This window comes from Rhineura floridana, chromosome 3 (genome assembly GCF_030035675.1).
Source record: "Rhineura floridana isolate rRhiFlo1 chromosome 3, rRhiFlo1.hap2, whole genome shotgun sequence".
Lineage (NCBI taxonomy): Eukaryota > Metazoa > Chordata > Lepidosauria > Squamata > Rhineuridae > Rhineura > Rhineura floridana.
This window is the reverse complement of record NC_084482.1, coordinates 216,571,664-216,598,183: the sequence shown is the minus strand read 5'-3', so window position 1 is coordinate 216,598,183 and position 26,520 is coordinate 216,571,664. Positions and strand designations below refer to the sequence as shown.

At 44.9% G+C, this 26,520-nt stretch overlaps 2 protein-coding genes across 2 annotated transcripts; both read left to right on the top strand.

Annotated features, from left to right (window-relative positions):
- Positions 1-518: 518 nt before the first annotated feature.
- On the top strand, positions 519-26,520 carry LOC133381640 (zinc finger protein 420-like). Its single transcript, XM_061620987.1, has 7 exons — positions 519-668; positions 4,515-5,017; positions 5,164-5,245; positions 5,712-5,791; positions 6,646-6,772; positions 8,258-10,133; positions 25,135-26,520. The coding sequence occupies exons 2-7, from the start codon at positions 4,601-4,603 to the stop codon at positions 25,883-25,885; spliced, it is 3,333 nt and encodes a 1,110-aa protein (XP_061476971.1). The 5' UTR covers positions 519-668; positions 4,515-4,600; the 3' UTR covers positions 25,886-26,520.
- LOC133381626 (zinc finger and SCAN domain-containing protein 31-like) lies at positions 13,577-23,944 on the top strand. Its single transcript, XM_061620975.1, has 4 exons — positions 13,577-13,666; positions 15,787-16,230; positions 16,429-16,510; positions 23,827-23,944. The coding sequence occupies exons 2-4, from the start codon at positions 15,814-15,816 to the stop codon at positions 23,841-23,843; spliced, it is 516 nt and encodes a 171-aa protein (XP_061476959.1). The 5' UTR covers positions 13,577-13,666; positions 15,787-15,813; the 3' UTR covers positions 23,844-23,944.

The window sequence follows — 26,520 nt, the reverse complement described above, 5'->3', positions numbered from 1 at the left end:
GACTGGCCCGAATGGAGGGCCACCAAAAAGAAGAAAGGCAATAAGGCAGCAGCCTATGGTCTGAAGGCACATAAGGCCAGCTCCCTGCTGAAGCTAAGCAGGGTCAGGTCTTGTCAGTGCCTGGATGGGAGACTGCCTGAGAACCAGATGTAAGCAGCCTTGGGTTTCTATCATGAAAAGAAAGGCGGGGTTGAAATGTAACAAATAAAAAATAATTTTAAAAAATTTCTCTATTCATCTATCCCGCAGCTGGGATCTGGCTTATGGAGGGGAATGATGGGAATTCCTTGCTTAGGAAAGAACTTGAAAGCAAAGCGGGGGAGGGGGCAAGAGCCTTTCCCCGCAGGCTTCCCTCCTGTTTCGCTCAGGGAGAGAGAGGGCGGAAGGTCAGAGCGCCAACCCGGAGGGGCTGGAAGCGAAGCATCCCTGCCTGGGCGCCCCATGCACGTTTCCCTCCTGGGCTCCTGCTTTGGAGAGAAATAAAGAGACAGGCGCTCTTGGTGCTCCTGGCTTTCCAAGGGTTAAAGTGAACTGAGCCAGATTCCTAGAGGGGACAGGAAATGGGGGGCGGGGTCCTCCGAAGTCTCCCTTCCTGTAGCGGCGGGAGGAGAGAGGGAGCGCTTTTTGTCTCCGCCAAGGACTACGTCGGCGGCCCCTTCTGGGATCTGGTGAGTTTCCCACCCCTAATCGGTTGCATTTGGGTGAAGGGGAGTCCCAGGGACACGGCGGAGGGTGCATAAGGGGGGCTGTGCAGCTGATCCATCTGGGACTCCCCCATTCTTATTTATTATCTATTTATTTTATGATTTATATCCCGCCCCTCCTCCCAGCAGGAGCCCAGGGCGGCAAACAAAAGCACTAAAAACACTTTAAAGCAGACTTTAAAATACATTAAAAATAAAATATATTTGAAAGCATTTTTTAAAAAACCAACCATAACATCCAAATCAGGGAGTGGATTTGCTAAGGCAGGAAGGCCCTTTCGGTATGTATTGGAAGGTGGTGAGAGGATTTAAAGTTGGTCTGCAAGGCTGAGTTGACCTCCTCTTCCATTGCATTCGGATTATCATAGAATCGCAGACTGGTCGAGTTGTAAGGGGCCCACGAGGCCATCAAGTCCAACCCCCTGCAAATACTACCCAATAAGAGTGACTGGATGTTAAGGAATCCTCCCACCCCCACCATGGCAAATGTAAAATGTGAACACTTAGCAAAGAAACTTAGGCATATGTTCCTCTGCAATGACATAAATGCAAGTACTGATTACACACTCAGTGTACTTGCACTACAGTGATAGGCGTATCTACTCAGAAGTAAGTCTGTGTTTGATGGGAATTTAATTTAAAGAGGATACAGGCTTTCTTGTGACTAGATGGCAGAACGGTTCAGAACTTAAATATAGGCAGCCTGCTATGTTTAAAATCATTTATTAAAAAAGGGGTATGAAATCAAGTAACAATTGTAACACAGTTAAATTAATAGCATAAACATTATTCTTGGTTCCCAACATTTATGAGCACGGGACCCCCTTTATAAGCTGAAAAAAAGTTGTGACCCCCTCCCCCCAGGGAGGCAGGCTGGCTGCCAGGAAGGAAGGAGGAAAGCAGCCTTTCTTGGCAGGCTTGCTTCTTTTTGCTTCACAAAAAGCCCTCTCCTCTCATTCTAAGTAAGGGCGTTGCCAGTAGCGGCAGTGCAAGGAGACGGGAATCAGTGCTAGTAATCCCCTCTTCTTCTTGGTAGCTCCACCCTCAGCCTCCTTTGGCATCTGCCATGTATTTTATAGGGAGATGCCTGCCCTTAGTGTGCCTGAAAGATGCTCTGGCACTTCAGCAAAAGGCCTCCCCTCTTGTTTGGAGCAAGGGGGAGGTGGCAGCGGCAGCGGCAGCGGAAAGCAGACAGTGTCCAGGGAGTGAAGACTTTTTTTAAAAAAATAATAAATAATTCATTTCTTTACTGTTCACGGCCCCCTCTGTATTACTTCGCGGCCCCCCTGGGGGTCCTGGTCCCCAGATTGGGAACCACTGCTTTAATATATTCTACACATGCCGCCCTGGGCTCCTGCTGGGAGGAAGGGCAGAATATAAATCAAATAATAAATAAATAAACAAAAATCCTGTTAATTGTCTCAGTGGTTTTGTCACTGGGGCAGAACCGTGGAAAGCGGGAGCAGGCTTCATTTATGCATGTAGGTATGAGCAGTTGGGGGGGGTGACTGGCAGGATGCTTTTCTGTACTATTTTACTAAATTTGGTGCCAGAGCATCCGATGCTGTGCTGGTTGCTAAGGTCTCTCTGGGCATGTGGAGGACCGTTCCTCTTTGCTCCTCCCTCCTTGGCAACCTCTGAGAAAGGTAGCAATTGCTTTTGGTAAGGAGGATCACCTTCGGTCATTTGGAATCCCTTCAGATTGGAGCGTTCTGAATCCCATTCTCTTTGTGGGGCCTGCTACGCTTAAGCAGCAGGACTGTTGAGCAGGGTTTTGTTGTACTGTGGAGCCTTGATGTCTGTGAATGTGTATTTGTTGTGTTTGTGTGTGTTTTTCTCGTGGCTTTATTTTTCTCTCTCTTGAGCAGCAGCATAGTGGCATGTTCAGAAGAGCAGCATCCCTTCATGATAGTCACAGCCATGCTCCCTCCCCCTCTCTTTGCTGCTGGGTTGAGAATGAGGTCCTTGTTAATGCCTTCTCCCACAACAACAGACCTCCCTAGGAGCCAGTCAGCATGAAAGGGGAGAGTGTGGGCTACCTCTCAGCAGCTGACTCGCCTTTTTTCACTCGGGCTCCAATCAGCAGGAAAGGACAAGGAAGCATGTGAGAAGACTCTTCTCAGTAGCTAACGCACTGCTCTTTTGTGCAGATTAGCTCGTAGTATGCTGGAGACATAGGGACCCTGCTCCCCAAAACATCCCTTTCTTCAGGCTTTCTGTGTCTGTGCGTGCGTGCTTGCATGTGCTAGATTATGTAAAAACCTGATGAAAAACCCCTCCGCAACTTTCAACAACTCCACCGCCTGCCAAGTCTTTGTGTGTGACTTGAAGCTTTCTTTTTTTTCACTCTTTATATTTTTCAGGCTTTCCATATGTGCTTGGCTGTATTCAGACAGCAGTTTATTCCATTTCCCCAACATTTTGTTTCCTGGCCATTTCCACATTTCATTTGATCTTCCACACGACCTAAAGGCCACTTCTGGAAATCTAGCAGCATCTAGTGGAAATTTAGCGCTCGTTTCAGTTAATTGCTTCCAGAAAAATATCTGTTTGCAACCCCCTTAACCCAGAAAATTGTGGCAGTAAAGTGACAAAATGTGGGCCAATATACCGGCCTATGTTTCTTTCCCACCTTTTTCATGGGGGAACAGAACTGCACATGTGTGGAAAGGTGAGGGAGTCGCGATGTCCAATGACATTCATGGCTGTGTCACACCCGCTGGTGTGAATGAAAATACAGTGTGACATGGCACCATGTTGGTCAAAAAGCCACAGCTCCATAAGGCATCCAGTATTGCAGTGTGAAAGGAACGTTACAAAACGGGACAGAAGTGCTACCATTATAGTCAGTAAAACTAACACACTAAACTCCATATTTGAACTCTCTTTCTCTCTCTCTCTCTCTCTCTCTCTTCCCCCCCTCCCCCAAGCTATGCACAAAGCTCATGGGGGGGAAATCGTAAAACTCCCCCCCAGCCACCTACTTGTGTGTTTGTGTCTGCACATGAGCATGTCCTGAGGCTTTTTTTCCCTTTGGAGGTGATCAACCATTATATTAGCCGTGAAACTCTCTGGGTGACCTTGGGCCAGTCACTCACTCTCAGCCTAACCCTACCTCACAGGGTTGTTGTGAAGACAAAATGGGGAGGGAGAACTCTGTTCACCATTTCAGCTGCTTGGAGGGAGGAAAGTTGGGATACAAGTGTTGGAACTAAATAAGAAAAAGATATGGCTGTCTGTATGCATTCAGCTACGTAACTTCATTTAGTTTGCTTGTGAGTGCCGTCCTTTGGCCCCGCCCACTTGTACTTTGGTCCCGCCCACTTGGCCCTCAGAGGGTTGGCCACGTAAGAAGCTGGCCCTCGGACCCCTGCAGGAGGTCTTTGGAACTGTGGAATCTCCAAGGGCTGCAAAATGAGTCGGGAGCAGGAAGGAAAAGTGTCTTCAAATGGAGCGGGAAGCGGCAGCACTTTAGGACCACAGGGATTCTTCTCGCTTCTCACAGCTCTGACTTCACGCATTGGCTAAAAGCACTGAAAAGCAGAAGCAGCCAGGCTGGTTCGTCTCACAGAAATTGCTTTGGCTGCCAGCACATTTTCCTTCGTAACTTTCCTTTTCGGAGGCCTAGAGATTTACTCCCTTTTTAAAAGCAAGCAAGGAAGCAAGCTCAGAGTCTGAGCTCCTTTGCAGGTAGAGCCCTGATGCCGTCTGCCATGCTTCCTAGCGAGACACACTCATGCTTGCTCAGGGAGTTTTTTCTGGTCCTGATAATGTAGTAATTCTGTAACAGAACATGTCTTGGCTTTGTAGGATTTTTAGCGCCTCTAATTAAGACAGACAGAAATTGGCAGAAGACGGAGTTCCTTCGGAGCTCTTGGAGGCATCCTGGGAGCAAGATGGAGAAGGAAGACTCCACTGGCCCTGAAGTAGGAAGAGGCTCCCATGCCATCAAGACTGGGAGCAGTGGAGGATTCTGGGAAAGAACCATGCAGCAGGTCCTGGGAGAGGAGGACACCCACAGTTCAGATGTGCCACACCAGCAGTTCAGGCATTTCTGCTACCAGGAGGCCAAGGGCCCCCGAGAGGTTTGCAGCCGACTCCACCATCTCTGCCGTCAGTGGCTGAACCCAGAAAGGCACACGAAAGCTCAGATGCTGGACCTGGTGATCCTGGAGCAGTTCCTGGCTGTCCTTCCACGGGAGATGGAGAGCTGGGTGAGAGAATGTGGAGCGGAGACCAGTTCCCAGGCGGTGGCCCTGGCCGAAGGTTTCCTCCTGAGCTGGGCAGAAGACGAGAAGCAGGCAGAGCAGCAGGTGAGAGAGAGTTTCATCTGGATAGTCCCAAGGGACAAAAAATGTGAGGGAGGGTACCTTCCGATACCCCTGAGGTTTTGGCCTCTGCCATTTCTGTTCTAATCTTCCTCCCCTTTCAATGCCTTCAATTCTTGTTGCTGTTTCAGGGAAAGGATCCGTTGGCAGAAATGGGCACTGATCTCCCCAAGGCAGAGGAGACTCCATCAGATCCCAGAGAGAGGCCACTGGGTAAGGATTACTGGGATGTATCCTATCACTTTTGAAATACAGTAGGGCCCTGCTTTACAGCACTTTGCTTTATGGCGCTTCGCTAATGCAGCGGTCTCCATTAGATGCAATTAGAGTAAAGCCCCACACATACGGCGTTTGTTCTGCTTTTACGACGGTTTTTAGGCGTCGCGTGCCATTCTATTCAATGAGTTCCACTTTTCAGCGGTTTTCGCTTTACGCCGGGGCCCCGGAACGTAACCTGCCTACTGTAATCACATCTTTAATCTTTGGGCAGGGGGGAAAGACACTTGTGGCCAACAGCCGAAAAGGGGCAGGAAGGGATGTCACCCAACTAAAATACGAAATGGGTACAAACGCCTGAACGGCACTGAGCAGATAAGGCTTTTTTAAAAGTCTCTGGGTAGTTAGACGTGTATTGCTTAACCTCTGAGACAAGCATGTTCACCACCTTTGTGTCTCACAGGTGATGAAATGAGGCCAAGACCTCCTCAGCCATCTCTCCTTTGTGGCGGAGGGAAAGTAGCTGCTGTGACACTGGAACAGGTAGGGGGAGTGATCCTTGGGGGGGAGAGAGGCTGGGGGCAGCCTGGGTGCCTGAACAAACCTCCCTCCTTCTCCGTGCTTCTTTAAAGTCTGCCCTCAGCAAACACTGCAAAGGTCACTCAGAGAAGGTTTCAATCCAAATGACCAGCCACCTGACCTTAACCTTAACCAGCCCTTTGAATGTAGCTAGAGTTATTTATCAGTAGCAGCAACATTGTTTACTAAATTACATACTCTTTATAACTAGAATAGCCTCCTAAGCAGTATAGGACCTCCTCTCAGTCCCGCCAACTAAAGCGGCTAGGTTGGTGAAGACTCGGGAGAGAGCTTTCTCTGTGGCGGCCCCCTCGATCTGGAACTCCCTCCCAATAGATCTTCGACATGCCCCTTCCCTAGAAATATTTCGCCGGGATCTGAAGACTTGGCTCTTTAACCAGGCCTTTACAACCTCTGAGACTTCTAGGGTAAATTAGCCTTGTATTGAAATGCTGATAATTTATTATACTGAACTTGTATGTAATGTATTGACTATATCTTATTTATTGTATTTTATCATATTTTACTGTAAGCCGCATAGAGTGGCCATTGGCCAGATAGGCGGCCTATAAATTAAAGTTTATTATTATTATTATTATTATAAAAACCAAATATTTCACAAATATTAAACAGAAACGCCCATCATTAACATACACAGTAAAACTGAATTATGAAAGTTTATTTGAATGTTTTAATGGAATTAACATTCCATAATCAAAATGTGGACCACAAAAAATCCACTAAAACAACAATGCAATGTGTAGTAGACAATATTTATGCTGTCTATGAGAGGGAAATGTGTTTTCTTTTTCCGTTAGGGACCCTTGTCCTTTGAGGACGTGGCTGTGTATTTCACGGAGGAGGAGTGGGCGCGGCTGGATCCTGACCAGAGGACTCTGCATAACGAAGTCATGGCGGAGAACTGTGGGATCATGGCCTCTCTTGGTAAGGCTCCCTGTGGGATCATAATATCTGTTTTCAAAATCATTATGTCGACTTATTATGAACCTCCAATATTTTTATATAGCTCCACAGCTCCACTTGGAGCATCTGCGATTCTAACACCGCTGCAGTGAACCTTCAACAGACAGCCATCAGCTGCTTTCCCTCTGAATATGCGTCCTCCAGTTATGCCTCTCTAAACAGTGGTCAGACAGGTCTGAATGGCCCAGGCCTTTTGAAATGCAAGGTTCAGAGTTCTTAGGGAGATGGAACTAGTCATTTTCTAGTTGGCCAAAGATACCACTGACATCAGAGTCAGAACGGCTTTCATAACTGGGCCAAGCAACAATCCATCTCAGAAAAGAAGCGGGTTTTCCTGATCTCAGATTCCCATAAATACGTGAGGTGGTTGCCTTCCTGAAAACTTCTGGTCGGGAGCCCGAAGGTGCTCTCTTTCAGAGCCAGCTTTTTGCCAAGAACTCTATATGCTCTGAAATCCAAAACTCTGTTTGAGCAACTAGCATGTAACTAGCAACTTAGATTGAGTTTATTGGTTTACTCACAAACCTGTGTTTGATTCTTGCCCCCCCTTTTCCTTCCTCCCCCCCCCCAATAAATCTCTCTTGTTATTTGCCTTAACTGGCTTTTACAGACAATTATTGACCACCTGTCATTACAAGTCTGACGGAACAGGCCTGCCGTAGCCATAGACCCATCTAGCCTATTATTGTCTGCTCTGACTGTCAGTATCTTTCTAAATTCTCATGCCCAACAGCTCCATCCAAGATCCTTTAGCTCAAGAGCGGAAACTGGATTCAGCTGGCGGACTGGATCCTTCTTTCACCACCCCTGCAGACCGGGCCACTCGCCTGTCAATCATCTGACATCCTTATGACATCGGGTGAAAACTTGAAGGCCCCTTGGAAGGCCAATAGTCAGCAACAGGCAGCCGACTGACCCAGGGAGCTCACTTGTATAGGAGATGAATTCAGAGTTATGGTTCCTCACTCCAAGCAGCTGATCAGCAGTGAGAGGCCCACTGTTTCTGCTGCATCGGGAACTCCCTAATGCAGCTGATCCCAGAGACTGTGTCTCAGGGCCGGTCAGCTGACAGCACTGTAAGGGAGCCCTAGGAGCACACATTAAGCTCCTGACGGTCTTGCGTGCCCTGACGTCACAGGTCTGGGGAAAACAATCTCACAGGCCACGTTAAGACCTCTACCAAGCCTGCTTAGGCCCAAGCGCAGAGGTTCCTCTCCGCTGCTTTAGCTGAAGAAATGAGGGATTGGCCTTGGGGCCGGCATGCAAATAACAGCCTCCGCCACTGAATGATGGAGCCTAAACTTTCTGTTTTATCCTGTCTTTCCGTTACTCCTAACAATTACATTCCTTCTGTTCTTCCTTTATGACAAGCTTTATTTGGCATTGTTCAATGATTTGGGGCTGCATTTACTCCTAACACTCTAATCAGTTGGTCTTCATTTGCAGAAGGCGATAAACTGGAAACCAAGAATGAGGGAGACTGTGACAGAAGTGACTCAGTAGAGAAACCATGTAAATATTTGGAGTGTGGAAATGGACTCAGTCAGAACCCCCATCTCACTTCCCATCAAAGAATTCACAGCATAAAGAAACAATTTCAATGCTTGGAATGTGGAAAGAGCTTCACTCAGAGGTCCAGTCTCACTTCCCATGAAAGAATTCACAGAGGGGATAAACCATATCACTGTTCACAATGTGGAAAATGCTTCAGTCAGAGATCCAATCTCACTTCCCATCAAAGAATTCACAGCATAAAGAAACCATATCAGTGCTTGGAATGTGGAAAGAGCTTCTGCCGGAAGAAAAGTTTCACTTCACATCAAAGAATTCACAGTGGGGAGAAAACTTATCAATGCTTAGAATGTGGAAAGAGTTTTAATACAAGGGCAAACTTCCACAGGCATCAAAGTATTCACCGTGGGGAGAAACCATATCAGTGCCAGGAGTGTGGGAAGTGCTTCCGTCTGAATGAAGGTATCGCTTCCCATCAAAGAATTCACCGTGGGGAGAAACCACATCAGTGCCAGGAGTGTGGGAAGTGCTTCCGTCTGAATGAAGGTATCGCTTCCCATCAAAGAATTCACCGTGGGGAGAAACCACATCAGTGCCAGGAGTGTGGGAAGTGCTTCAGTCGGAATGAAAGTCTCACTTCCCATCAAAGAATTCACAGCATAAAGAAACCATATCAGTGCTTGGAATGTGGAAAGAGTTTTAATACAAGGGCAAACTTCCACAGGCATCAAAGTATTCACCGTGGGGAGAAACCATATCAGTGCCAGGAGTGTGGGAAGTGCTTCCGTCTGAATGAAGGTCTCGCTTCCCATCAAAGAATTCACCGTGGGGAGAAACCACATCAGTGCCAGGAGTGTGGGAAGTGCTTCCGTCTGAATGAAGGTCTCGCTTCCCATCAAAGAATCCATACAGGGGAGAAACCATATCAATGCTTGGAATGTGGAAAGAGCTTTTGCCGGAAGAAAAGTTTCACTTCACATCAAAGAATTCATACAGGGGAGAAACCATATCAGTGCTTGGAATGTGGAAAGAGCTTCTGCCAGAAGGAAACTTTCACTTCACATCAAAGAATCCATACAGGGGAGAAACCATATCAATGCTTGGAATGTGGAAAGAGCTTCTGCCGGAAGGAAACTTTCACTTCACATCAAAGAATTCATACAGGGGAGAAACCATATCAATGCTTGGAATGTGGAAAGAGCTTCTGCCAGAAGGAAACTTTCACTTCACATCAAAGAATTCATACAGGGGAGAAACCATATCAATGCGTGGAATGTGGAAAGAGCTTCTGCTGGAAGAAAAGTTTCACTTCACATCAAAGAATTCACAGTGGGGAGAAACCATATCAATGCTTGGAATGCGGAAAGAGCTTTAGCGGGAAGGCAAATCTGACTTCACATCAAAGAATTCATACAGGGGAGAAACCATATCAGTGCTTGGAATGCGGAAAGAGCTTCTGCCAGAAGAAAAGTTTCACTTTACATCAAAGAATTCATACAGGGGAGAAACCATATCAATGCTTGGAATGTGGAAAGAGCTTCTGCCGGAAGGAAACTTTCACTTCACATCAAAGAATTCACAGTGGGGAGAAACCATATCAATGCTTGGAATGCGGAAAGAGCTTCAGTGGGAAGGCAAATCTGACTTCACATCAAAGAATTCATACAGGGGAGAAACCATATCAATGCTTGGAATGTGGAAAGAATTTTAATACAAGCGCAAATTTCTGTCGTCATCAAAGAATTCACGGGGAGAAACCATATCAATGTTCGGAATGTGGAAAGAGCTTCCATCAGAGCTCCAATCTCACGTCCCATGAAAGAACTCACAGCAGGGAGAAATATGAATGGTTGTTTAAGATGGAATTTAATTTCAGGAGACTTTAATTAAAATGCATGAGAGAATTCCAGCAATGGTCTTGTAATTTGGCAACTGTGCAATGAAGTTGTCCTTCTCCCTCAAAGCTGTGGAGCACACACTCAACACACTTGATGATCAAAATTTCTTCGTACTCCTTCCGCAGATCTCCACAATACAAGTCACTGCTCAGTGCGTTGAATACTTTCTTCAGATCCACTTCTGGGGAGGGCAAAGAGAGTGGTCTGGCAACATAAATCGTTGAGCAACTCACACACTTCAATGCAAACAGCCTCCACATCTCGGGTGTCAGTCATGAACTTGTGGTGCTCCTGACTGCCATTGTCATCCCCATCTTGTCCAGGTGAAAATGTTTAATAAAACAATGTTCTTGAATCCAGCTTTTCAAAATATCGGAGTATACATTATATTCAGGCAGATATTGTTATTATTTTATTGATGATACTGTGTGTTGCATTGGTATTTTGATTTTGAACATCGCTCAGAGAGTAATATTGTGGTGATCCAGAAATGTTATAATAAAAACAACGAAAGCCTCCAGGAAGTTGGGCAGCAAGGGAAACAGGGTTTGTTGGTTTCCTTTCTTGGAATGGTCTGCTGAAAGTTCCACTACCAACTCCTGGGATGATCTATCCAAGTATAGCTGAATATAATATGCCAAGAATTTCCTTCTGGGATCCTTATACAAGGGACAGTTCAACAGGTAATGAATTACGTCTTCTACCTGATCACACCTATAAATGCATTTCCGTTCATTAGTTGAAATTCCCAGGTATCTCCCCTCCAGATATGCAGAGAGCATCACTTGAAACCTACATTCTGTGAACGCCATACGAAGTTGTGCATAGGTCAAAACCTCAAAATAATTGGATCTTGCGTGATTGACCTTAAGTTGGGGGTACCACATAGAAAAGGGCGTGGCAACTATTGTTGCCCTATCTTGGCTGGCTTCATGGTCGAAGATCCAATTCCTTAGTGCGAGTGGGCTAAGGCTTAAATATTTTTCCATGGAGAGGTTATGAGTCTAGCTTTGCTTGGCACAGGTGAGCCCATCCTCCATTCCTAAATTGCTCAAGTCCACAGAGCTTGATGAGGGACTGGTCATCCATCGTGTTTAATCTACACCAATATCTAAGGTAGGAAACACATTTTGCAAAACTTACTTGGGCTCCTGCTGGGAGGAAGGGTGGGATATAAATGAAATAATTAATAAAGAAATAAAACTTCTGTCTCATGTTTGGCTGATTTCCCCCCAAGTTCTGCACCATAGAGCATTTGGGCTATGATTTTGGCAACAAAAACCTTGAGCACAGGATTAATTAGTTGGCCCCCTCTGGTATAGAAAAACTTTCGAATTTGGCCAGAAATTAATATAAGCCCTCCATATGTCCAAATAGGTAATAGACACCACAGATTTATCCTTCCTGTCTCAAAGTGTGGGCTTCTTAAGAACCATAAGGTCTAAAGTCCGCTTTTCTTGTCCTGTTAAACCCCATTCTCCAGGAATATAACTTAAAAGTGGATGACAAACCTGCAAATATTAAGAATTTCACCAGTACAAAATTAATACAGGTGACAACTTCTGACCAAAAAGTAGATGTCACTGGAGAAGCCCACCTCATACGCCTCACTGAGGCATTCTCAACATTACACCTCCAGTGCCTCCTGTACTGGACAGTGCCTTCCTGTGCAAACATTGTTGAGTCCAAAACACTCAAACGATTTAAGTTTTGCTGAACCTAGATTCCACTGTCTTGGATCTACCCCAAACATTTAAAGCACATACAAAGCACATTTAAAGCAGATGGCTTTGCCCAAAGAATCCTGGGAACTGTAGTTTGCTAAGGGTGCTGGGAAGCTGCGGCACTGTGAGGAGAAAACCACAGTTCCCAGAATTCTCTGGGGGGAACAGTCACACGTTTTAAATGTGTGTTGGACGTACTTTAATGTATGGTGTGGATCTGCAAGATGGCTCTACAACTTCCATCTACGGAGCTCTTCCTGGGTTTTATTTTTGGGAGGGGGTCCCTTCTACAATAGAGGCAGCCTTCGGTGGGGGTCACCACACAAGCTTTTTGAAAGGAGATTGGTCAGTTTCCCTTTTGCTACGCTGATGGTAAGGGCATTTCCGTTGTGGGTCTTTATGAAGCTGACCCCACCAGCAGGGGTGAGTGATGGAGCTGAGGATCCAGGACAAGGAATCACATGAGAAGACCCTTCTCATTGGCTATAACACTCTTTCACACTGATTGCCTCGTAGGATGCTGTAGACATAGAGATCTTGCTGGACCCTGCTCCCCCCTAAAAGTAAAGGGTCTAAGACCCCCTGAGAGTCTCCCCAGAAGACCACATCCATGGTCACTAGCCTCCATTGCCACTATTTAGAACCTTAAGCATCTCTGGGTCCTTGTCCTTTGGACCTCCAGGGGACTGGCCCGAATGAAGGGCCACCAAAAAGAAGAAAGGCAGTAAGGCAGCAACAATGTTTCTTCTCATCCATCCCTGAAAAGATGGGAATTCCTTGCTTATGGAAGATGGATGATGGGAATTCTGCAGCTTGTGCAAAATGCAGCAGCTAAATTGGTAACAGGGACCAGAAGATTCAAACATATAAAACTGATTTTGGCCCACTTACATTGGCAGCCTGTATGTTTCCAAGCCCGATTTAAGGTGCTGGTTTTAACCTATAACGCCTACACGGCTTGGGATCACAATACCTAACAAAACACCTCTCCCGACATGAATCCGCCCGTACACTATGCTCAACATCCAAGGCCCTCCTCCGGGTGCGTACTTGGAGGGAAGCTGGGAGTCTGGCAACAAGGGAGAGGGCCTTCTCAGTGGTAGCCCCCCAATTATGGAATGATGTTGTTGACGAGGTGCACCTAGCGCCAACATTGGTATCTTTTTGGCTCCAGGTCAAGGCTTTCCTTTTCTTCCAGGCATTCTAACAGCATATGCTGAGCTCTGACCCCAGGTCTTTTACCTGGTTTATCTGTGCGTCATGGTTTTAAAGTTTGTATGGTTTTTAAAATTGTATTATTTGTTTTTAATGTTCAGTGTTTTTAATTTTTGTAAACCACCCAGAGAGCTTTCGCTATGGGGTGGTATATAAATGTAATCAATCAATAAAATCCCTTGCTTATGGAAGGAATGGGAAATCAAAGAGAGGGTGCAAGAGCTTCCCTCCTGTTTCACCCAGGGAGAGAGAGGGAGGAAGCATCCCTGCCTGGGCGCCCCATGCACGTTTCCCTCCTGGGCTCCTGCTTTGGCGAGAGAAAAGAGGCACTCTTGGCGCTCCTGGCTTTCCAAGGGTTAAAGTGAACTGAGCCAGATTCCTAGAGAGGACAGGAAATGGGGGGCGGGGTCCTCCGAAGTTTCCCTTCCTGTTGGGGCTGAGGAAGGAAGGAGGGAGCGCCTTTTGTCTCCGCCAAAGGCTGCATCGGCGGCCCCTTCTGGGATCTGGTGAGTTTCCCACCCCTAATCGGTTGCATTTGGGTGAAGGGGAGTCCCAGGGACACGGCGGAGGGTGCATAAGGGGGGCTGTGCAGCTGATCCATCTGGGACTCCCCCATTCTTATTTATTATCTATTTATTTTATGATTTATATCCCGCCCCTCCTCCCAGCAGGAGCCCAGGGCGGCAAACAAAAGCACTAAAAACACTTTAAAGCAGACTTTAAAATACATTAAAAATAAAATATATTTGAAAGCATTTTTTAAAAAACCAACCATAACATCCAAATCAGGGAGTGGATTTGCTAAGGCAGGAAGGCCCTTTCGGTATGTATTGGAAGGTGGTCAGAGGATTTAAAGTTGGTCTGCAAGGCTGAGTTGATCTCCTGTTCCATTGCACTCGGATTATCATAGAATCGCAGACTGGTCGAGTTGTAAGGGGCCCACGAGGCCATCAAGTCATAAGAACATGAGAAGAGCCTGCTGGATCAGGCCAGTGGCCCATCTAGTCCAGCATCCTGTTCTCACAGTGGCCAACCAGGTGCCTGGGGGAAGCCCACAAGCAGGACCCGAGTGCAAGAACACTTCCCTCCTGAGGCTTCTGGCAACTGGTTTTCAGAAGCATGCTGCTTCTGACTAGGGTGGCAGAGCACAGCCATCATGGCTAGTAGCCATTGATAGCCCTGTCCTCCATGAATTTGTCTAATCTAAGTCCAACCCCCTGCAAATATTACCCAGTAAGCGTGACTGGAGGTTAAGGAATCCTCCCACCCCCACCATGGCAAATGTAAAATGCAAACACTTTGCAAAGAAGTTTAGACATGTCTTCCACTGTAATGACGTACATCCAAGCACTAATTATACACTCAGTGTATTGTTAACTTGCACTACAATAGTAGGTGTCTCTACTCAGAAGTAAGTCTATTTGTGTGTAATGGGAATTTACTCCCTGGTAAGTGGATGCAGGCTTTCTTGTGAGTAGACGGCAGAACGGTGCAGAACTTAAATATAGGCAGTCCGCTGTGTTTAAAATTATTTATTTAAAAAAAGGTATAAAATCAAGTAACAATTTAACACAGTTAAATTAATAACATAAACATTATTTTGTAACATATTCTACACATGCCGCCCTGGGCTCCTGCTGGGAGGAAGGGCGGGATATAAATCAAATAATAAACACATACAATCCTGTTAATTGTGTCAGCGGTTTTGTCATTGAACCTTGGAAAGTGGGAGCAGGTTTTCTTTATGCATGTAGGCATTAGCAGTTGGGGTTGGGACTGGCAGGATGCTTTTCTGTACCATTTTACTAAATTTGGTGCCAGAGCATCCAATGCTGTGCTGGTTGCTAAGGTCTCTCTGGGCATGTGGAGGACTGTTCCTCTTTGCTCCTCCCTCCTTGGCAACCTCTGAGAAAGGTAGCAATTGCTTTTGGTAAGGAGGATCCGCTTTGGTCATTTGGAATCCCTTCAGATTGGAGCGTTCTGAATCCCATTCTCTTTGTGGGGCCTGCTACGCTTAAGCAGCAGGACTGTTGAGCGGGTTTTGTTGTACTCTGGAGCCTTGATGTCTGTGAATGTGTATTTGTTGTGTTTTTGTGTGTTTTTCTCGTGGCTTTATTTTTCTCTCTCTTGAGCAGCAGCATAGTGGCATGTTCAGAAGAGCAGCATCCCTTCATGATAGTCACAGCCATGCTCCCTCCCCCTTTCTTTGCTGCTGGGTTGAGATTGAGGTCCTTGTTAATGCCTTCTCCCACAACAACAGACCTCCCAAGGAGCCAGTCAGCATGAAAGGGGAGAGTGTGGGCTACCTCTAAGCAGCTGACTCACCTCTTTCAACTCTGACTCCAATCAGCAGGAAAGGACAAGGAAGCATGTGAGAAGACTCTTCTCAGTAGCTAACACACTGCTCTTTTGTGCTGATTAGCTCGTAGTATGCTGGAGACATAGGGACCCTGCTCCCCAAAACATCCCTTTCTTCAGGCTTTGTCTGTGTCTGCGCGTGCGTGCTTGCATGTGCTAGACTATTTAAAAACCTGATAAAAAAATCCCTCTGCAACTTTCAACAACCCCACCCCCCTGCCAAGTCTTTGTAAGTGTGTGACTTGAAGCTTTCATTTCCTTCCTTCAGAGGTCTTGGAGGCTTCCTGGGAGCAAGATGGACGAGCAATATTCCGCTGGCTCTGATGCAGGAAGAGGCTCCCATGCCATCAAGACTGGGAGCAGTGGAGGATTCTGGGAAAGAACCATGCAGCAGGTCCTGGGAAAGGAGCACACCCTCAGCTCAGATGTGCCACACCAGCAGTTCAGGCATTTCTGCTGCCAGGAGGCCAAGGGCCCCCGAGAGGTTTGCAGCCGACTCCACCACCTTTACCGTCAGTGGCTGAAGCCAGAAAGGCACACGAAAGCTCAGATGCTGGACCTGGTGATCCTGGAGCAGTTCTTGGCTGTCCTTCCACCGGAGATGGAGAGCTGGGTGAGGGAATGTGGAGCGGAGACCACTTCCCAGGCGGTGGCCCTGGCCGAAGGTTTCCTCCTGAGCCGGGCAGAGGACGACAAGCAGGCAGAGCAGCAGGTGAGTGACTTTCATTGGGATAGTTCCAAGGGGCCAAGAGTGTGAGGGGGGGTATCCCAAAATTCTCTTCCCATTGCCCAACCTTTTTAGGAAAGCATCCAAGAAAGGATATCTGATACCCCTGAGGTTTTGGCCTCTGCCATTTCTGTTGTAATCTTCCTCCCCTATCAATGCCTTCAATCCTTGTTGCTGTTTCAGGGAAAGGATCCGTTTGCAGGAATGGGCACTGATCTCCCCAAGGCAGAGGAGACTCCATCAGATCCCAGAGAGAGGCCACTGGGTAAGGATTACTGTGATGTATCTCAATTTGGTCTCTGCTATCACTTTTGAAATAATCACGTCTGTATAATCTCATAAGAGCATAAGAAGAGCCTGCTGGATCAGGCCAGTGGCCCATCTAGTCCAGCATCCTGTTCTCACAGTGGCCAACCAGGTGCCTGGGGGAAGCCTGCAAGCAGGACCCGAGTGCAAGAACACTCTCCCCTCCTGAGGCTTCCGGCAACTCGTTTTCAGAAGCATGCTGCCTCTGACTAGGGTGGCAGAGCACAGCCATCATGGCTAGTAGCCATTGATAGCCCTGTCCTCCATGAATTTGTCTAATCTTCTTTTAAAGCCATCCAAGCTGGTGGCCATTACTGCATCTTGTGGGAGCAAATTCCATAGTTTAACTGTGCTCTGAGTAAAGAAGTACTTCCTTTTGTCTGTCCTGAATCTTCCAACATTCAGCTTCTTTGAATATCCATGAGTTCTAGTATTATGAGAGAGGGAGAAGAACTTTTCTCTATCCACTTTCTCCATGCCATGCATAATTTTATACACTTCCATCATGTCTCCTCTGACCCGCCTTTTCTCTAAACTAAAAAGCCCCAAATGCTGCAACCTTTCCTCGTAAGGGAGTCGTCCATCCCCTTGATCATTCTGGTTGCCCTCTTCTGAACCTTTTCCAACTCTATAATATCCTTTTTGAGATGAGGCGACCAGAACTGTACACAGTATTCCAAATGCAGCCGCACCATAGATTTATACAACGGCATTATGATATCGGCTGTTTTATTTTCAATACCTTTCCTAATTATCGCTAGCATGGAATTTGCCTTTTTCGCAGCTGCCACACACTGGGTCGACATTTTCATCATGCTGTCCACTACGACCCCGAGGTCTCTCTCCTGGTCGGTCACTGCCAGTTCAGACCCCATGAGCGTATATGTGAAATTCAGATTTTTTGCTCCAATATGCATAATGGTACACTTTGTTTATATTGAATTGCATTTGCCATTTTCCCGCCCATTCACTCAGTTTGGAGAGGTCTTTTTGGAGCTCTTCGCAATCCCTTTTTGTTTTAACAACCCTGAACAATTTAGTATTGTCAGCAAATTTGGTCACTTCACTGCTCACTCCTAATTCTAGGTCATTAATGCACAAGTTGAAAAGTTCAGGTCCCAATACCGATCCTTGAGGGACTCCATTTTCTATAGCCCTCCATTGGGAGAACTGTCCATTTATTCCTACTCTCTGCTTTCTGCTTCTTAACCAATTCCTTATCCACAAGAGGACATCTCCTCTTATTCCATGACTGCTAAGCTTCCTCAGAAGTCTTTGGTGAGGTACCTTGTCAAAAGCTTTTTGAAAGTCGTGAGTACACTATGTCCACTGGATCACCTCTATCTATATGCTTGTTGACACTCTCAAAGAATTCTAATAGGTTACTGAGACAGGACTTTCCCTTGCAGAAGCCATGCTGGCTCTGCTTCAGCAAGGCTTGTTCTTCTAAGTGCTTAGTTAATCTAGCTTTAATCATACTTTCTACCAGTTTTCCAGGGACAGAAGTTAAGCTAACTGGCCTGTAATTTCCGGGATCCCCTCTGGATCCCTTTTTGAATATGCCACTTTACAGTCCTCAGGCACGGAGGAGGACCCGAGGGACATGTTACATATTTTAGTTAGCAGATCAGCAATTTCACATTTGAATTCTTTGAGAACTCTCGGGTGGATGCCATCCGGGCCCGGTGATTTGTCAGTTTTTATATTGTCCATTAAGCCTAGAACTTCCTCTCTCGTTACCACTATTTGTCTCAGTTCCTCAGAATCCCTTCCTGCAAATGGTAGTTCAGGTTCAGGGATCTGCCCTATATCTTCCACTGTGAAGACAGATGCAAATAATTCATTTAGCTTCTCTGCAATCTCCTTATCGTTCTTTAGTACACCTTTGACTCCCTTATCATCCAAGGGTCCAATCGCCTCCCTAGATGGTCTCCTGCTTTGAATGTATTTATAGAATTTTTTGTTGTTGGTTTTTATGTTCCTAGCAATGTGCTCCTCAAATTCTTTTTAGCATCCCTTATTGTCTTCTTGCATTTCTTTTGCCAGAGTTTGTGTTCCTTTTTATTTTCTTCATTCAGACAAGACTTCCATTTTCTGAAGGAAGACTTTTTGCCTCTAAGAGCTTCCTTGACTTTGCTCGTTAACCATGCTGGCATCTTCTTGGCCCTGACGGTACCTTTTCTGATCTGCGGTATGCACTCCTGTTGAGCTTCTAATATAGTGTTTTTAAACAACTTCCAAGCATTTTTGAATGATGTGACCCTCTGGACTTTGTTTCTCAGCTTTCTTTTTACCAATCCCCTCATTTTTGTGAAGTTTCCTCTTTTGAAGTCAAATGTGACCGTGTTGGATTTTCTTGGCAATTGGCCATTTACATGTATGTTTAATTTAATAGCGCTATGGTCACTGCTCCCAATCGGTGCAACAACACTTACATCTCGCACCAGGTCCCGGTCCCCACTGAGGATTAAGTCCAGGGTTGCCGTCCCTCTGGTCGGTTCCATGACCAACTGGTCTAGGGAATAGTCATTTAGAATATCTAGAAATTTTGCTTCTTTGTCATGACTGGAACACATATGCGGCCAGTCTATGTCTGGGTAGTTGAAGTCCTCCATTACTACCACATTTCCTAGTTTGGATGCTTCCTCAATTTCATATCTCATCTCAAGGTCTCCCTGAGCATTTTGATCAGGGGGACGATAGATCGTTCCCAGTATTAAATCCCTCCTGGGGCATGGTATCACCACCCACAACAATTCTGTGGAGGAGTCCGCCTCTTTTGGGGTTTCAAGCTTGCTGGATTCAATGGCTTCTTTCACGTATAGAGTGACTCCGCTACCAATACGTCCTTCCCTGTCCTTCCGATATAGTTTATATCCAGGGATAACTGTATCCTACTGGTTTTCTCCATTCCACCAGGTCTCCGTTATGCTCACTATATCAATGCTCTTCTCTAAGACCAAGCACTCCAGTTCTCCCATCTTGGTTCGGAGGCTCCTAGCATTAGCGTACAGGCACTTGTAAGCAGTGTCTCTCTTCAAGTGTCTTTGGCACTTGTGGTTTGGCCTGTGGTAATTTTGCCCTTCTGAATTTATATCCTGTGCCCCTGCTCTCACAATGCCTACTTCTAGGCCTACCCCTTTTAAAATTTCATCATTTCTTTGGTCTTTATCCCAGGGGGGAGGTTTATTCTGAACCGGACCTTCCTCAGCTCCTGTCGGGTTTTCCCCCTTAGTCAGTTTATAATCTTGGGGGGGGAATACTTGTGGCCAAGAGCCCAAAGGGGCGAGAAGGGATGTCACCCAACTAAAATACAAAATGGGTAAACGCCTGACCTGTACTGAGCACATAAGACTTTTTTAAAGGTCTATGGGTAGTTAGACGTGTATTGCTCAACCTCTGAGACAATCATGCTCTACTGGCTTCCCAACACCTTTGTGTCTCACAGGTGATGAGACGAGGCCAAGAAGACCTCCTCAGCCGTCTCTCGTTTGTGATGGAGGAGAAGCAGCTGCTATGGAAGTGGATCAGGTATGGGGGAAGGATCAATGTGGGGAGAGAGGCTGGGGGCATGTCCCCTGCTCAACTCTCTGGGCCTAAACAAACCTCCCTCCTTCTCTGTGCTTCTTTGAAATCTGCCCTCAGCAAACAGCGCGAAGGCCACTCAGAGAAGATTTTGATCCAAATGACCAGCTACCTGACCTTAACTAGCCCTTTGAATGTAGCTAGAATTATTTATCAGTAGCAGCAACGTTGTTTACTAATTTATATATACCATTTATTACTAGAATAGCCTCCTAAGCAGTATAAAAACCAAATATTTCACAAATACTATAAAGAAACACCCATCATTAAAATGTTGTTGTTGTTATGTGCCTTCAAGTCGATTACGACTTATGGCGACCCTATGAATCAGCGACCTCCAAGAGCATCTGTCATGAACCACCCTGTTCAGATCTTGTAAGTTCAGGTCTGTGGCTTCCTTTATGGAATCAATCCATCTCTTGTTTGCCTTCCCCTTTTTCTACTCCCTTCTGTTTTTCCCAGCATTATTGTCTTTTCTAGTGAATCATGTCTTCTCATGATGTGTCCAAAGTAAGATAACCTCCGTTTCATCATTTTAGCTTCTAGTGACAGTTCTGGTTTAATTTGTTCTAACACCCAATTATTTGTCTTTTTCACAGTCCATGGTATGCGCAAAGCTCTCCTCCAGCACCACATTTCAAATGAGTTGATTTTTCTCTTATCCACCTTTTTCACTGTCCAACTTTCACATCCATACATAGAGATCTATGGTCTGAATAATCCTGACTTTGGTGTTTAGTGTGACATCTTTGCATTTGAGGACCTTTTCTAGTTCTCTCTCAGCTGCCCTCCCCAGTCCTAGCCTTCTTCTGATTTCTTGACTATTGTCTCTGTTTTGGTTAATGACTGTGCCGAGGCATTGATAATCCTTGACAAGTCAATGTCCTCATTGTCAACTTTAAAGTTACATAAATCTTCTGTTGTCATTATTTTAGTCTTTTTGACGTTCAGCTGTAGTCCTGCTTTTGTGCTTTCCTCTTTAACTTTCATCAGCATTCGTTTCAAATCATTACGGGTTTCTGCTAAGAGTATGGTATCGTCTGCATATCTTAAATTATTGATGTTTCTCCCTCCAATTTTCACACCTCCTTCATCTTGGTCCAATCTCGCTTTCCGTATGATATGTTCTGCATACAGATTAAACAAATAGGGTGACAAAATACACCCCTGTCTCACACCCGTTCCGATGGGGAACCAATCTGTTTCTCCATATTCTGTCCTTACAGTAGCCTCTTGTCCAGAGTATAGGTTGCGCATCAGGACAATCAGTTGCTGTGGCACCCCCATTTCTTTTAAAGCATTCCATAGTTTTTCATGATCTACACAGTCAAATGCTTTGCTGTAGTCTATAAAACACAGGGTGATTTTCTTCTGAAATTCCTTGCTGCGTTCCATTATCCAATGTATGTTTGCGATATGATCTTTGGTGCCTCTTCCCTTTCTAAATCCAGCTTGGACATCTGGCATTTCTCGCTCCATATATGTTAAGAGCCTTTGTTGTAGAATCTTGAGCATTACTTTACTTGCATGGGATATTAAGGCAATAGTTCGGTAATGACTGCATTCTCTGGGATCCCCTTTCTTTGGAAGTGGGATATATATTGAATGCTTCCAGTCTGTGGGCCATTGTTCTCCATATTGACAAATTTTTGTCAAAATTTGGACAGATTCAGTCTCAGTAGCTTGTAGCAACTCTATTGGTATGCATCTGTTCCTGGTGATTTGTTTCTTCCAAGAATTTTAAGAGCAGCTTTCACCTCACATTCTAAAATTTCTGGTTCTTCATCATATGGTTCCTCTGTGAATAAATCTGTCATCCTGTCATCTCTTTTATAAAGTTCTTCAGTGTATTGCTTCCATCTTCCTTTTATTTCATCTCGGTCAGTCAGTGTGTTCCCCTGTTGATTATTCAACCTCCCTACTTGTGGTTTACATTTCCCTTTCATTTCTCTAATCTTTTGGAATAGGGCTCTTGTTCTTCCCATTTTGTTGTTCTTTTCTATTTCTATACAGTAACTATTGCAATAGTTTTCTTTGTCCCTATGTACTAGTCATTGTATAGTTGCATTTAGGGTTCTGACTGTGTTTCTATCTCCTTTTGCTTTTGCTTTCCTTCTCTCTTTAACCATTTTAAGAGTTTCTTCAGTCATCCATTGAGGTCTTTCTTTTTAACTAGAGGTATTGTCTTTTTGCATTCTTCCCTGATAATGTCCCTGACTTCAGTCCATAATTCTTCTGGTTCTCTGTCAGCTAAGTTTAAAGCCTCAAACCTGTTCTTTATTTGATCTTTATATTCTTCTGGGATGTTATTTAAATTGTATTTTGGCATTGTGAGTGCTTTGTTCTTCTTCTTTAGCTTTACTCTGATTTTCGATACGATCAGTTCATGATCTGTACTGCAGTCTGCTCCTGGTCTTGATTTTGCAGAGAGTATGGAACTTCTCCATCTTCTGTTTCCAGTTATATAATCAATTTGATTCCTATATTGACCATCTGGTGATGTCCATGTGTACAGTCGTCTTTTTGGTTGCTCAAAAAATGTGTTGGCAAGAAACAAATCATTGGTTCACAGAATTCAATAAATGTTTCTCCTGCCTCATTTCTGTCTCCTAAGCTCCATTTCCCCACAATTCCTTGTTCTTCTCTGTTTCCTGCTTTTGCATTCCAGTTTCCCATGATTATCATCATATCTTGTCTTGGTGTGTGATCAATTTCCTCCTGTACTTCTGTGTAAAATCTCTCCTTCTTCTGCGTTTGACATTGGAGTGTAGACTTGGATGATGGTTATGTTAATAGGTTTCCCGTTTAATCTCATTGATATCACTCACTCAGACCTTGCATTGTAGCTCCTAATTGCTTTTGCTACATCACTTCTCACTATTAAAGCCACCCCGTTTCTTCTTAATTTCTCATTTCCTGCATAAAATATTTTGTAGTTGCCTGGTTGAAAATGTCCCATTCCAGTCCATTTTAATTCACTCATGCCAAGTATTGTAATGTTGATACGCTCCATTTCTTGCTTGGCAATTTCTAACTTTCCCTGGTTCATGCTTCTCACATTCCATGTTCCTATTGTGTGCATTGTACAACTCCGGACTCTCCTTTCGCATCTGTGCGCATCAGCCTCTGAGCTTCCTTTTTGGCTTTGACCCAGCTGCGTCATTAGTCACAGCGCTACTCGTACTTGTCCTTAGTTCTTCCCCAGTAGCTCGGTGAGTGCCTTCTGACCTGGGGGTCTCATCTTCCAGCACTATCTCGTGTTGCATTTTGGATACTCTGCTCATAGGGTTTTCATGGTAAGAGATTTTCAAAGGAGGTTTACCATTGACTTTAAGTTTGGATGCATCTTAGACTGGTGTTTCAGCTTTGACCATTCCGCCATGGGTGCTCCTGCTAGGAGTCTAGCCTCTTGGTCTAGACTCCTGACGGCATTGCTCTCAGCTTCTTCAACACTCTCAAACCCCCTCACCACGTTAAGGTGTAAAATACACAATAAAAGTTTAATTATGGAAATTTATTTGAATGTTTTAATGGAATTAACATTCCAATAAATTTCCATAATCAAAATGTGAAGCAAAATAAATCCATTAAAACAACACAGCAATGAATAGGCAGAAAGCAACACATCAGTGTGTAATACCTAACCTTTATGCTGTCTGTAAGGGGGAAATGTGGTTTCTTGTTCTTTAGGGTGCGGTGTCCTTTGAGGACGTGGCTGTGTATTTCACGGATGAGGAGTGGGCGCGGCTGGATCCTGACCAGAGGACTCTGCATAACGAAGTCATGGCGGAGAACTGTGGGATCATGGCCTCTCTTGGTAAGGCTCCCTGTGGGATCATAATATCTGTTTTCAAAATCATTATGTCGACTTATTATGAACCTCCAATATTTTTATGTAGCTCCACAGCGCCACTTGGAGCATCTGCGATTCTAACACTGCTGCAGTGAACCTTCAACAGACAGCCATCAGCTGCTTTCCCTCTGAATATGCGTCCTCCAGTTATGCCTCTCTAAACAGTGGTCAGACAGGTCTGAATGGCCCAGGCCTTTTGAAATGCCAGTTTCAGGGTTGTTGCTGAAATCAATAACTTGTTGCTGAAATGCAAAACTCTCTTTAAGCAAGTAGCATGTAATTAGCAAATTAGGTTGAGTTTATTGGTTTTACTCACAAACTTGTGTTTGATTGTTGCCCCCCCCTATTCCTCCCCTTCCCCCAATAAATCTCTCTTGTTATTTGCCTTCACCTGCTTTTGCAGACAATTATTGACCACCTGTCATTACATTTCCCTAGTTCTAAGACTGACATGGAGCAAGGTACTAAAAGACCAGAGACATCATAAGAATCCCAGAAGTCTGACGGAACAGCCCTGCCATAGCCATAGCCCCATCTAGCCTATTATTGTCTGCTCTGACTGGCAGTATCTTTCTAAATTCTCATGCCCAACAGCTCCGTCCAAGATCCTTTAGCTCAAGAGCAGGAACTGGATTCAGCTGGCAGACTGGATCCTTCTTTCACCCACCCCTGCAGACAGGGCCACTCGCCTGTCAATCATCTGACATCAGCATCAGCTGTCAGTTAATAGACGTCAGCAAAGGCTGTAGTAAGATTTGCCTCCCATTTAAATTCCTTCTTGACAAGGTTTATTTGGCATTGTTCAATGATTTGGGGCTTCATTTCCTCCTAAGGCTCTAATCAGTTTCTGTCTTCGTTACAGAAGCCGATAATCTGGAAACGAAGAATAAGGGAGACTGTGGCAGAACTAAGACAGCGGAGAAACCATGTAAATATTTGGAATGTATAAAGGGACTCAGTCAGAGCCCCCATCTCACTTCCCATCAAATAATTCACAGCATAAAGAAACTATATCAGTGCTTGGAATGTGGAAAGAGCTTCACTCAGAGCTCCACTCTCGCTTCCCATGAAAGAATTCACAGAGGGAATAAACCATATCAGTGCTCACAATGTGGAAAATGCTTCAGTCAGAGTTCCAATCTCAGTTCCCATCAAAGAATTCATACAGGGGAAAAACCATATCAGTGCTTTGAATGTGGAAAATGCTTCAGTCAAAGCCACCATCTCACTTCCCATCAAAGAGCTCACAGCGGGGAGAAACCATATCAATGCTGGGAATGTGGAAAGAGGTTCACTCGGAGCTCCAATCTTACTTCCCATCAAAGAATTCACAGTGGGGAGGAACCATATCAGTGCTTGGAATGTGGAAACAGCTTTAATTCCAAGAGAGGTCTCAGTTCCCATCAAAGAATTCACAGTGAGAAGAAATCATATCAATGTTTGGAATGTGGAAAAAGCTTCAGCTGGAAAGAAAGTCTTACTTCACATCAAAGAATTCATACAGGGGAGAAACCATATCAATGCTTGGAATGTGGAAAGAGTTTTAATACAAGCACAAATTTCCGTCGTCATCAAAGAATTCACAGTGGGGAGAAACCATATCAATGTTTGGAATGTGGAAAGAGCTTTAATACAAGCACAAACTTCCACAGTCATCAAAGTATTCACCGTGGGGAGAAACCATATCAGTGCCAGGAGTGTGGGAAGTGCTTCAGTCGGAATGAAAGTCTCACTTCCCATCAAAGAACTCACAGTGGGGAGAAGCCATATCAATGTTCGGAATGTGGAAAGAGCTTCAGTCAGAGCTCCAATCTCACTTCCCATCAAAGAACTCACAGCAGGGAGAAACCATATGAATGGTTGTTTAAGATGGAATTCAATTTTAGGGGACTTTAATTAAAATGCATGAGAGAATTCCAGCAATGGTCTTGTAATTTGGCAACTGTGCAGCGAAGCTGACCTTGTTCCTCAAAGCTGTGGAGCACACACTCGACACTCTTGATGACCAAAATTTCCTTCCGCAGATCTCCACAATACAAGTCACTGCTCAGTGAATAGTTTCTTCAGATCCACTTCTGGGGAGGGGATAGAGAGTGGTCTGGCAACATAAGTTGACAAGCAACTCACGCACTTCAATGCAAACAGCCTCCACATCTCAGGTATCAGTCATGAACTTGTGGTGCTCCTGACTGTGATTGTCATCCCCATCTTGTCTAGGCATCAGCTTAAATCTGTTCCTGGTATGCTAAATCCACACAAGATATCTGCCAGAAAAGACACAAGTTTCAGGTTTTTGTCTGCGATAATGAAATTGGCTGCAAGATTTCTGAAAATGTTTAATAAAACTATTAATGTTTTTTCTTCAATTTAGCCTTTCAAAATTGGGCGTACACATTATATTCGGGCAGATATTGTTATTATCGTAATGATGATATTGTGTGTTGTATTGGTATTTTAATTTTGAACATTAGTCAGAGAGTAATATTGTAGTGATCCAGAAATGTTATAATAAAAACAAAGAAATCCTCAAG

Bases quoted from the DNA above. Each gene is read 5' to 3' on its own strand.
- LOC133381626 (XM_061620975.1), top strand. From the start codon at position 15,814: ATGGACGAGCAATATTCCGCTGGCTCTGATGCAGGAAGAGGCTCCCAT. The intron at 16,231-16,428 runs GTGAGTGACTTT...TTGCTGTTTCAG, and splicing joins ACAAGCAGGCAGAGCAGCAG to GGAAAGGATCCGTTTGCAGG.
- LOC133381640 (XM_061620987.1), top strand. From the start codon at position 4,601: ATGGAGAAGGAAGACTCCACTGGCCCTGAAGTAGGAAGAGGCTCCCAT. The intron at 6,773-8,257 runs GTAAGGCTCCCT...CTTCATTTGCAG, and splicing joins TGGGATCATGGCCTCTCTTG to AAGGCGATAAACTGGAAACC. The intron at 10,134-25,134 runs GTCCCATGAAAG...TTCCAATCTCAG, and splicing joins CATCAGAGCTCCAATCTCAC to TTCCCATCAAAGAATTCATA.